Raw genomic sequence first — 13,414 nt, 5'->3', positions numbered from 1 at the left:
AGCACTAGTCCGTTAAGCGTTTCAAATGCTCACAAAACACATATGCAGATTATGCTGGAAAAATCAGAATTATTCAGGAATGGGACTAAAAGTCAAGTTACGGAGGGAATGTGGGATGAGAACTGAAAACATAATGTGTAACTTGCTAATTTCAAACATCAAGGGTCTCTCCTCTTTATGCTACTTGAGAACATTTTCTATTTTAGATAATGATTACACACTGATGACCAAGTACACCACTGAGACAAACTGTTTATCAACCATATAATATAAAAGTCAGAAAATCATGCAAGTGCCAACCTACTAAATTTGTTAATAGAGAGTTAATTAAAGCTTCGTTTTCACCTATTGCACCTGTTAATCATTTCAAAGCACATTACCTTAGCTAACTGCAAGCAGTAGACTCAAAGTAGAAATTTTCCCTAATGAAAAAAACTCTGAGATGCTGGATCTTTTCTTCTACACTGTCAAGTGTTTACTGCCATAGGTTGTCTCTATATCAAGATGAATTTCAATAATAATTTACTCATACAGACCTTTCTACCAAAAGACGGGCAGCATGATATCCTAGGAAAAAGAATGGTAGAAGGGTGGCAATTAAGAGTGCACAGGATTTTACTAGGTGGTTCAGAGAGAGACTTCCTGGAGAGAGGGAATTCATGACAGATCTCAGAGTCACGACTGCATTCGAGAAGGATAAGTATTCCTATGAAGGTGAAATATAGATCATTTCAGAGGATGCAGTTTTCAGAAGCTGAAAAAGTAGGCTAAGCTAACACAAGCCTGTCAGATCATGTTAACTTTCTACTGTAGACTTTATAATAAACTTTTACTAAACTTTATACCATAGAAAATGAACAGCCAAAGTCGTTTGTGAGTAGGAAGGGGCGTTGTTAGCTGTGTATTGGGAAAACAGCAATAGTGGCAGTAGAAAGGATACATTACAGAGTTACGGTTATAAGGAAGCTAGTTAGGACACATCTGCCAGGGAACACATGAGGAATGAGGTATGAATGAGGCAGCAGAGTCAGGAACATTTACAAGGCAGATGGGCCTCGAGGACAAAGGAGGATTAAGTAGATAAATCCAGTTCCTAGTCATGAGGTCTCCATTAGAGTTCCTTCAACTATACTGAGCCTTGGTTTTCACACGCTAAGTAATGATTTCATCAGTGTGAGAGAAGTATAAAAGTCATCTGAATCAGAGACTCCCACCTACTCTCCCAAGGCAGCTGACCAACACGACCATGCAATATTAGCAACAGCAAGCATTTTATATAGTACTAATTACCAATAGTATCAACAACAGCAAGCACGCATCTTAAGTACCCAGAACAGTACAGGCACCTATGCAATGTGTTTTGTTATTATACCTGGATATAAAACACCTTTAATCCTCAAAACAACCCTGTGAGGTGCTAAGAGTATCCCTGTGTTACACAAAGAGAAAACTGAAGAACAGAGAGGTCCAGTAACTTGCCCAGCGTCAAACAGCTATCAGCTGGCTGAGCCATGGTTTGAATCCAGCAGTGTGTCCAGAGTCCATGCTCTGAAGCACAACACGGCCCTGCTCCTGGGAATTGGTCATACTCTGAGATTTTGAAAACCCTTCTCTGTCAAACGTCATCCTAAAATTACAGGAACACCAAGGAAGAGAGGAAACAAAGGGTGAGACCAGGGACATGAGACTCAAAGGGCCTCCTAAGTCAGCAGTGATGTGGAACATGGTCAACCTGGGCATCAAAAATAGCAATTCTGGTTCAAAAGACACTGGATTTACATAAGGGGCACAGAATGGTGATGTTCCAAACCATATTTCTAGTCTCCTTCTGGATAAATAAATATTTACAAATAGGAAATATTGGGTTTAGCTACAGTAAATGCCAGAGCAGCTGTTTAACTTTCAGCGTGCTATTTTGAGTGGATGATTAAGTATGCTTTTAAAGGTAGATTTTGTAATACTTTAGTCAATAATCTTCTCCTCTGTAATAGAGGGTGAAGATGTTTACCCGCCTACTGTCTATTTAAGAGACCAGCTTCATCAGAACCACTCAACATGATAGGGAAGCGCCCAGTATTTTATAGTATCCACTATTAGATATCTGGAAAATAATTTCTCATACACAGGTTATAAAAATTACTTTGTTTAGTAGTTTGTTAATGGTATCTTATTTTTGGGAATTTGGAGCAAACTGCCACAGGAAAACATTAAAGTGAACATACAGCTGAACCTCTGATGTATTGATTTTCGGGGTTTACTTCAGCAAAATTCTTTGCCCACTTAAGGTTTTTTTTTTCTTTCAACAGAACAATTTTGAAAATATTTACAGCATACAATCTTGTTAAACTAGAGATGTTACATATATGATAACATTCACTACTATCAATTAATTTTACATTTGACTCTTTAAAAGTTTTAAGGTAAGTTAGTTTCCAATATCAGGACATTGTTTTGTGTCTCAAATAAACCTACGGCTTTTCATGTAATTTTATTTGTACATAGTAAAACTGCTCATACAACCCACTGCTCTACCAGAAGCAACGCACCTAAAATAGTTTTTAGTGGGGAAAAAATTATGACCTTCTAGACTTCAGTCTTATATTCACTTTGCCCTGAATGCCTGAAACGCTATTGAAAGCACTACCAACTATAAGTTATTCAGCTGTTGTAAATCACAGTTTTTTGTTTTTTTGCTTTTTTTTTCCTGAGGGGAAAGGAGATCTTTTTCATGGGATGGCTCTAAGGGAAAAGGCAACCACAAAACATTTGGAGGTCAGAAATCTGGGAATGATGAAAATTTCAATATGCCTACTGCAGAATGGGGGCAAATCAGATTTCTGATTCTTATCCAGCTAAAGACTCCTGATTACAGATTCTTAAAAGTAAAATCAAGTCTCCAATCTATCGGGGGGTTTCTCAGGGAAATAATATAATAACGTATAATGTTAGACTAAGAAGAAACTCCTGTGAAACCTCAGTGCCTTTTGTGGTGTATTCTTAGAAAATACCCCAAGAATACACCCGAGCCAAGACTATTCTTGGCTATACCAGTTAGAGGGCAGCAGACGTTCTAAAAAGAGACGTGTCTTTTCTGCTTGACCATGTCACCCTGATGCTGAACCATGCCTTCACGGATTTCCTACTTACCCCACTTGTCCTTGATGTTTCTTAGATGTGTTTTGTTTAGTATCTTTTGTGAAATTAAGTCTATCTGCCAACAAGAACTTTAAACATTCAGCACATACAATGGGCTTTGGATTGTGAGGCAGACGTAAAGAATTTTTACTTATTACTGAGTTGTTTTCCTAAAGATTGGAGTCTGTGTTATAAAGCAGGTTTGTGTTGGCAGACCACTTTCATTTTTCCTGAAAGTCATGTGGGTCAGGCGTTATCATCCCAATTTTTGACAGATGAGGAAACTGAGGTTCCGGGAGTTTCTGAGACTTGTCAGTAAGTGGGAGAGCTCTGATCTAAATCCAGAGCACAAACTGCTTCCACTACATTATTACAAAAGCCAGATGTTTCAGATTTAGAATGCATCCTTGAATTGTTCCTTCTCTTGGAATAAAGGCTCCACTTGCAAATAAGAAAGAAATCGACAATTTGACGTTTCCCATGCACAAAGGCACTCTATCGGTCTGTTCTTAGTACGGACTTACTGAAGGGATAGTTTTTCATCGTACCACAAAAATGATATGGAACCTTGCTATCTTAAAAAAAGTTCCACTTAACAATGAATGATAGATTTATGACTCACTTAATTGTTCACTTCTTGCGATTTGGGGGCTGTCTCTTTACTAAAAAATGAGGGGGTGTCTTCATTATTGACACAATTGTTCATTCTTTCAGTCATTTTTATAAACAAAAATATTGAGACAGTTCAAATTAGAGAGAACATGACAGAAGAGAAAGAATAATTACTTGTGGTTTTAACATTTACACAACTGCTGCAAACACATCAGAAGATGATAATGTTCAAATGAAATGTGTTGCACTGCATCGCACTGCGCTCCCTTTCTGCCTCAGATTTATTAATATCTCCTCTCTACTCCCACCCTTGAGGGTAGGGGCCGCGGCAGGCATCTCTGTGAGGCCTACTAGTGCACTACTCACACCCTGCACATTTAATAAATATTACTGGGACTAGATTAAACTAAGCTTTATTTTCTGCTTAGGAAGTCAAGAATATAGATAATTATAATACTAACAAGAGCCAACATTTATTACTCTAGGGCAGAAACTGTGCTAGGTGCTGCCTTGTATTGATGATCTCATTTAATTTTCACCAACAATCCTGCAAAATGGGAATTCACAGACTTTCCAAGGGTGATGTCATCTCTAAAGTAACTGGTATATCATGTATTTTTCTTGGTGATTTTATTATTCTGAACATCTGCCTCCAGAATATTTTCCCAAATTACTGCTTGAGCAAAAATTTTGCTCCATGATTTCATAGTTTTCTCTGAGTTGCTTAATACTAAAGGTTTCTTTTCCATGATTGTTATGTAAATTAATGTTATCATGTTTGAATATGTAAATTAACCACAGCTTTAGATTTGCTATTATTACTATATTATAATAACCTAATTTGGCAGGGATTTTTTTCTCCCTGCTCACACTACGAACACGACAAATCCGTTCTTTGCCATAACTAGAGGTTGTAAGTGGAGTCTAAGGTCAAAAAATCGTGAAAGGAGGGAACAGTGTTTAGTAAGACAGTTACTAAGTAGATATTAAGTTCAGTTAAAATAACTGAAATGGAGCAATAATAAATAAACCTAGTGAATACTTAGCACCCTATGGACACATCTATAGATGATAAATTGAAACTGTTTAGCCAGGGTTTTGGTACAATATAGTTTCCTTTAGTAGAAAGTTAACTAAAGGAATATATCTGATTTGATCTTTCAAATATGAGACTGTTTCATGACTATACACTCTTAGAATTGAAATTCAAGCAAAAGATTCTATGTAAGTCTAACTAAAATTTAAGACTGGCAAAGGTTTGTCTAAAAACAGCAAATTATACTCTTGGCTGACAGCCTTGAAGCCCCGAAAAGTCCCTGGTAGGTAAAACATTGATTTCCAAGAGGGGTTTTTTTAACCACATCCCTCCGTCAGGATCTACTGTCTATTGATGTACAGTTTCATATCACTAATGATTTTGAAAAGAGCTTTTCCTTCTGTATTATCTCCAAATAAAATCTTATGGCGATGTCAAAAACAGGAAAGAGAGAAACCAACACTGTGCGAGGACAAAGAAAAATGCTAAGAGAAAAAAGACAAACGTTGAGTAAAACTAATATTTTAGGAGGAAATGTTAACTTCTTTAATTAATATTAAAAAGACCAAAGTTTTATTATCAATCACACTCTTAGGTTAAATCAATGGGATATGAGTGAAGAGACCAATTTTCACATTGCTTTGCTGAATATAATAGAAAGACAGGTGATAAAAAGGAATACAACTTGTGAGGTCAGACATCATGGATATGCAAAAGCTCTAAAATCTGCTGAAACCCTCTCTAGGGAAGTTATAATTTGAAATTTTGTTTTTCCCTCTGGAAATCAAACTCCTTAAGAATTAAGCCAAACCAAAAGGGTTGAAAGCAGATGGTGCCCTGACTTAGCCTGTAACATTCACCTGTCTCCTCTTTGACCTGCCTCTCCCACTTCAATGTTGACCCCTAGAGAATGGTGTCAAGATACTGCTTTACCTATCCTCTTCCAGGTCTTGTACACGGGAAGTTGACACTGATTTTCTTGGCAGTGGCTGATTATCATGTGCTGTAGATTCTCCAACTAGAGGACAGTATTTTTTTTTCCTTTTAATAAATCTAGATAACCTTGGTTTGGGTTAAAAATATCATTGTTACTTAATTGCATAGATAATAATAAAGCAATGCTGTTGGATCTTTATTTATGTTTTGGGTGAACTCCCAAGGTAAAACTGCAAATGAGTTCAGAATTTTTATTCAGGACAATTTAAACTAACATAATACTTTAAAAGAATCCAACTATTAATTCAGATTTTTTTCATTGGCTGCTTAACAATTTTTTTAAAAGTAATATAAAATTATATTTTGAGACTAACAAAAAAGTTTTCTTATTTGAGAGTAACTAAATGGTATCAATCTCCTTTTCTTGAATATTGCATTCTGAATTTGTGTTTTGTTAGACAACAAAAATATAAACTTGTTAAAGCCAATACTTTTTTTTTTTTTTTTTTTTTTTTTGCGGTAGGCGGGCCTGTCACTGTTGTGGCCTCTCCCGTTGCGGAGCACAGGCTCCGGACGCACAGGCTCAGCTGTCATGGCTCACGGGCCCAGCCACTCCGCAGCATGTGGGATCTTCCCGGACCAGGGCACGAACCCGTGCCCCCTGCATCGGCAGGTGGACTCTCAACCACTGCGCCACCAGGGAAGCCCAAAGCCAATACTTTTAAACCGAATTTTTAACCACTTCACTGATATTTTAAATTATTGAGCAAGAATTGCAGAAGTCTGTTTGGTTGATAAGAAAGTCAGCCAAGAAATTTTTGATAAGTATTCTCAAAAACAAATACTTGCAAAGCAATAGTACTAGTATAGAATAATTAAACATTGTATGACCTTTTCCTCTTCTCATTTAGTTCTATTTTATAATATGCTAAATTTTTCTTTTCCAATGCTAAATGAATTACAAAAAACTCATGTTAGGAAAGTTTTGTGATTATATGATCATAAAACACTGCATGTAAATGGACTTTAAAGACTTTTGTGTCTTATCCTTAATGTGAGTACTAAGTTCAGAGGCTCAAAGTTATGACCCAAAGTCTTAACTGGATGGAGTGTTTTTGGAGTCTGGAAGCCAGGTCTCCTTACTCAGCCACCGCTCAGTGGTTTATCCACAGCAGTACACTGCCACCACCAAGTCTCCATGTATTTAGCTGATATAAATTAAGCATTCTAGAAGTGACAGTGCTTGACAACCAAATGCATAAAATAGTAAACAATAAACATCAAAATAAGGAAACAGCTGTTAGTTTCTTTTTATATAAAATTATATCTAATTTACAATAAATGCCACTTAAAATTATTAATCAATATACATAAATATCCTTCGCCTTATTGCCAAATAGCTACGTAGACTGTAGAATTCTCCTAAATGTTCAAAGAGGTTCCTAAAGGGTTTTTTTCTGCTCCCCTACCTCCCTTTTTTGGTCTCAACCAGGAAACAGTATATCCTTGAGCATACTGGTACTTTTGACTCAATAAAAAAGCAACTATGTTATCCAAGTGAAAACAAAGGGTACCAAGAGGGAAGTGAATAATCCAACACAAGGCATGGCTGTGCTAATGATTATTTCTATTAAATCTAACAAAAATTCAGTTGAACCTGATCCTAAAATCATCTGTAACCACTAAGATTAGCATGTTAAAAGCTTTAATGTACGGAGATATGACAAAATGTAATTTTAAAAGCAGTGACTTTTCATTTTGTCTCTTGAAAGGAAAGGATTAAATAGTGGATGAATAACTGTCAACTGAAACCTACAAGTGTCACTATTACTAATGTATTATAATGACTTGCTGTATGTTTCCCTTACATCAAGAGCACAACCCCATCCTGTTTCTTCTTTATCGCCACTTGCCTTCATCTCTGAAATGACTTCAACTTAAGCAATAAGAGGGTCACTATTTTAAGAGGGAATTTGTGACGGTCTGAGGTACCAACCTCCATTTCATTTACTGCTGTATATCAGCTCTTCAGGTTTTCCATTAAGTAAGTTAAAGTTAGTAAAACTTCATTGGTCAATAGTGCTCAGCCATTTAATTAAATAATGAATGCACTATTCGTTATACACAGTATCAGAAGAATATATTATTTTTGTGAATTACAGATCAAGGGTGTATCTTTTTGTATTTAAAATTACATTATTTCTTTGAAGTGTTCTTTCTTTTTTTTCACATAAACAGTATTACAAATTTATGTCTAGAAGATCAACTTTTCCTTTATTCAGCTAACAAAAATTTACTGAATATCTGCCATGTCCTCTCACCTATTTCTTGAGCTGGGAATACAAACTGAATAGGACACAGTTTGCCCCTAGAGGGATGAATGTCCAGGAGAGAGATGTGTGCCTAGATATTGCAATTACAATGCAAGGAAATAAATAACGTAGGCACAGGCTGCCAAGAGAGAATCAAGGAGAGGTGCATAATTCCTTTTGGAAGAGTGAGGAAAGGATTTCCTGAATGGTTGAAGTGAATTCTGAGGGATGACAAACAGTGCTCAGCAGCATGAAGCAGGAGAGTTCTAGGAATGCATACACAAAGGCAAGAAGCCTTGACACTGTTTGGAAAGTGGCAGCACAATGCAGTTAAGAGCATGGACTCTGGAGACAGACTGCCTGGGTTCCACCTTGGGCCATTGCTTAACCTCTCTGTGCGTCAGTTCCCCCAACTATAGAAAGGGCATTAATATGAATATATACATTAAAGGTATACTTTAATGCAAAAAGATGAGTTAATTTTTGTAAGTCACGTAGTAAGAGCAATTTAAATGTTTGCCATTATTAGAGTTGGAGTGCAGGGTTTTTGATGGCAGTGGAAGAAGGTAAGAAGGTTGAAGACTGGAGAGTAGGGATGGGCCAGAGATAAGAGGCTCATGGTTAATTCTGAAAGAGCTGGGAAACCATGGCTGGATTTTGAGTATCTGAACGATGACCTACAATTAGTTTAAGGTTTTGATAAAGACTAATGAGTCACGAGGAGACTGGAGTGGGATGCAGTGTGAAGCTGGGAGATGAATTAGGGATCTCTGGAAATAGTTCTGGAGTGTTGCTATAACCCTGAACCAGGGCAGTGGGATAGTAATGGAGAGAAAGGATTAGCTTTAGGAAATACCTTCGAGGCAAAGTTGGTAAGATTTGATGACTCACTGGATGGTGGCATGAGGGAGAGGTACAGTGCAGGGAGTGGATGGGAAAGATGCTATACTTTATGATTGAGCTGAGAGCGCTTTGGTCTCTTGGTATTTATAAGAAAACAATAAATGCCAAATTTATTTCCTTCCTTCCCTGGTGGCACAGTGGTTAAGAATCTGCCTGCCAACGCAGGGGACATGGGTTCGATCCCTGGTCCGGGAAGATCCCACATGCCATGGAGCAACTAAGCCTGTGCACCACAACTACTGAGCCTGCACTCTAGAGTCCGAGAGCCACAACTACTGAAGCCCACGCGCCTAGAGCCCGTGCTCTTCCACCGCAGTGAGAAGCACGTACAATGCAACGAAGAGAAGCCCCCGCTCGCTGAAACTAGAGAAAGCCTGTGTGCAGCAATGAAGACCCAACACAGCCAAAAATAAATAAAATAAATTTATTAAAAAATGTATTTCCTTCCCTCATGGGACTATACCCTTTTTACAAGTTGAGATGACTAGATTTTGAAAAAAAATTATAGGCGAAAAAATATTTAACTTAATTGCAGAGTCTTGCCACTTGACCTCAGAGTTTCTAACTTTATCTGAGACTTTGAATTTCAATGACAATATTCAAAATTTGGAAGACATCTTCTGGCCATTTTGCTTTAGTTTTCTTTTCTGAAAATGTAGAGACATTCTGGCTGGCCTTCTTTCCCTCGGTATTATGTGATTGTCTGACATCAGCACCGATATATTCATCTCTGACACATGATACTGGCTGGCATGAGAAAGAAGGGGCAGACGGCTGAGTCTGTGAGCAGGACATAGCAGCTAAGCCCAAGACTCAGTGGCATGTGCGACAGGTGTTCTGTGGAACCAGGGTTAGAAAGGGCTTCTTCCTCTATTTTTAAAAAGTGGGGAAGTAACTCTTTCATAACTATACAGAAACTGTGACAATTATATGCTCATGGCTACAAGATACAATTATTAAAATACAAGGTTTATTATCATCAAGTTGGAGCAACTGAGTGCTTCTTTTATTCCCTTCCATTTTTGAAGTAGAAGATTCTTGTGCTACAGCAGAGGTCCTGAAGCAGGGGGATGAATTTGCTAAACTTGTAAGATTTTTTTTTTAGTTCAGTGACGCTATAGCCTATATGTGGCTAACTTGTATGCTTACAAGATTGAGTGTCTTCTTTGTCCCCGGAGGGCCATTTACCTTAGTGGACTGTCAGGGAATTGACAATGACAGCATAATTGAACAACAACACTTATTTTCAACATAGAATTCTAAAGCATTCTAGCTATTAAGCAGTAACAAGAGGCCACGTTCATCAAAGATGAGTGACCCATCCCCTCAACCCCCTGCGTTTTTTTTTTTTTTTTACTACTTCTAATAACTTTCATCACCACTACTGGCTGTTCCCACATGAGCAAGCAAACTGATGCATTGAGATACTGGATAAAATACCATAACATCGAAACATTTTTCTTATTTATCTTTTTCTTGGTCTTTGAGACAAACCAGTTTTCAGCCCCCATCATGCTCTCTAGCCAGTGTTTGACAGAGACTTGAATCCAAGCTACAATGGTCTAGCTTTGATCTGGTTCTGTAACTTTCGGACTACAAACCATACAGTATTTTTTGAGGGAAAAAAAATGAGCACTTTGCTTCAATGTCCAGCAAAATAGTATATTCAGTCTACTCATTAATTTGAATCTACCCAATTTTTTTTTTTTTTATTTTTGCGGTACACGGGCCTCTCACTGTTGTGGCCGCTCCCGTTGTGGAGCACAGGCTCCGGACGCACAGGCTCAGCGGCCATGGCTCACGGGCCCAGCTGCTCCGTGGCACGTGGGATCTTCCCGGACCGGGGCATGAACCCGTGTCCCCTGAATCGGCAGGCAGACTCTCAACCACTGCGCCACCAGGGAAGCCCTATATGCCAATTTGTTAATCTTCTTTCATATAATTAGCAGGCTATTATAGTTGAACCCGGCAAAATATTTTAATTAGGCTGTCCATAGTTTCAATAAACTTGAATTTTTTTGACATTTCAAACATAACCTTATGTTATCACGCCTGCCTCCTACTATTTTAAATGTAGAGCATGTTCCCGCTGCAGGAATTACCATGGTTACTCGTTGCGCCAATAGTGAACTGCAGTTAGCATCAGAAAGTATTGTCCTGTCTTACCGCTGCGTTGAAAATGACATCAATGTCTCAATAATCACAATTATATGAATTAATATGGAACCCTGGAGAAGTGTGACCAGGAGACAATTGGCCATAATGGAAGAAGTTCTTAAGAGCTGAACTATATTTAAGGGTCTTTTTCGCAGGGTCCACTGTGTTCATATTCTCTGAGAACTCATTTTAATACCAAATGTGGTTTTATTTTAGTAACAGTATTGTGGAAGGGTTATAATCTCACTCCTTCCTTTTCTTTATGTATTCTCCTTTTGAAGTGTACAGAAGTTTGGTACTTTGTGTAGAAAGTGATTCACGTTTAACGTGAAATGATTAACAAAGAACACGATCAGCAAGGCTTGTTAAAGGTACTTTTGTGGCTACAGATGGTACCTAGGATTAAATTGATTTGATCAGAACCCCCAATTCTGATTATGTTGACTAGCTGAAGTTTTATTAAGGAAAGGTCTAGTTAATAAATAGTCTTCTGAGTTACTATCCAACCACTCCTGCTTCATAAAAGTGCTTTAGAAATTCTTGGGGCCATTTTCCCATGCCTCTCACTGATCTCTCAACTTGACTTTGTTCAAAAGACTTACTTCTGCAAATCACCAAGTAAAGGAACGCTAAACAATGAAACGTACTCTAGTACTGAAGTCTCCACTCACCTGCACTGGTGCCTGCACCGGATGTGAGGTCTCCACCCATCAGACCACCTATGGATGAAAGAGGAAGATCAAAAGGAGAAAGGCTAAAAGGCCCACAGAGCAACACACTTTACCTTTAGCAACCTTAGCATTTGGTCCTCACCCAAGAGTCCTAAATTTGTCAAGTACTACCTAGGTCAGATGGCTGATATTCGTTTCACTATGACATGCTGTGCTCAAACATTAAGAATACAATCACTGACTGACATTTTGCAGAATCTTTCTTTCTAAGAAAGATTACATTTAAAAAGCTAGCCTTTAGGACTTCCTGGTGGCGCAGTGGTTAAGAATCTGCCTGCCAATGCAGGGCACAGGGGTTCGAGCCCTGGTCCAGGAAGATCCCACATGCCGCGGAGCAACTAAGCCCGTGCGCCACAACTCCTGAGCCTGTGCTTTGGAGCCCGCAAGCCACAACTACTGAGCCCACGTATACAACTACTGAAACCTGTGCGCCTAGAGCCCGTGTTCCGCAGCAAGAGAAGCCACCGCAATGAGAAGCCCGCACACCTCAACGAGGAGAAGCCCCCGCTCACCGCAACTAGAGAGAGCCCACACACAGCAACGAAGACCCAACACAGCCAAAAGTAAATTTAAAAAAATAAATGAATAAATTAAAAAAAAATCTAGTCTTTGAATGGTCTCTAAATTTTTATCATATTTCCAAGTCTAGTTTTCCCTAAGGTGATATTTTCTAGAGAGTGAAGGAAAAGAGTAAGGTTTACTCTATGCTCAAATAACCATATATTTGATGTTTAATTTTTGTAAGTGTATTTTATACAATTAATTCTGTGCAATGCTAATTGTCTAGAACTTTGGTCATTTCATGAATCTTCTAACAGTGAATGATCTCATTTACTATCTGGATTTTACTTACTAACACAATAAAACATGTTTTACTGACTACAAATTTAGAAACATATGTTTATTCACTGTTAGCTTAAGAAAGTAGGTTAAAATTTGGCAGTGTTTATTTATGAGAGTTGCGATGTTTCAAAAAGATACTGAATATAATAATTATTTTTACTTTTTAAGGAACAAAATTTAGCCAAAAGAACAGAATATCAGCTAGATTATTCTCTAATTGCTATAATTATTATTTGGTTCTGGGTTTGGAATTAGAAGAAACTGTTCATTACATTTTAGGAAAATGTTTATTATTTCCAATCAAATAAATATTTTGGAAATAAACGAGATTTTTAAAAACAAATGAGCATGAGTTCATCAAATAGAAGATTCAATAGCGTTTGAGTATGATCTGAAAGGAATACATATGGTTATTGAAAATGCTTATGAAAAATTTCAGCATATTCAGAAGTAGAAAGAATAGCATAAGTTGTTTATACACATCTCTCAGATTCAAGATTTATCGTTTTTTTTAATGTGGCTGATTTTGATTGTATTCTCCACATGAAGTTTCTGTACTAAAAAAGTAACACATGTTTAATTCTAATTAGAAGGCAGATAGTCAAATATTCTAAAGGAAAAATTCTGTGAATAAATCGTTTTTAATAAAAAGTGTGTCTAAGACATTAAAACTTTCCTATTAAGTGCTTTTAAAGAAATGAAATGTAAATATATAATGATTTGCTGTATGTGATTTAGAAATACAATGA

The 13,414-nt window shown here is 37.5% G+C and overlaps 1 protein-coding gene across 15 annotated transcripts in view; it reads right to left on the bottom strand.

Annotated features, from left to right (window-relative positions):
• The window catches only part of MEF2C (myocyte enhancer factor 2C), a 148,436-nt gene that overhangs the window by 18,921 nt on the left and 116,101 nt on the right, over positions 1-13,414 (bottom strand). For all 15 annotated transcript variants that reach the window (XM_032627756.1, XM_032627753.1, XM_032627755.1 and 12 more), the window contains one exon: positions 11,763-11,810. In XM_032627756.1, the coding sequence (XP_032483647.1) occupies positions 11,763-11,810 (48 nt within the window). The remainder of the gene's footprint in view (positions 1-11,762; positions 11,811-13,414) is intronic.

Source organism: Phocoena sinus, chromosome 3, assembly GCF_008692025.1.
Source record: "Phocoena sinus isolate mPhoSin1 chromosome 3, mPhoSin1.pri, whole genome shotgun sequence".
Classification (NCBI taxonomy): domain Eukaryota; kingdom Metazoa; phylum Chordata; class Mammalia; order Artiodactyla; family Phocoenidae; genus Phocoena; species Phocoena sinus.
This window is presented reverse-complemented; position numbering and strand designations above follow the sequence as displayed.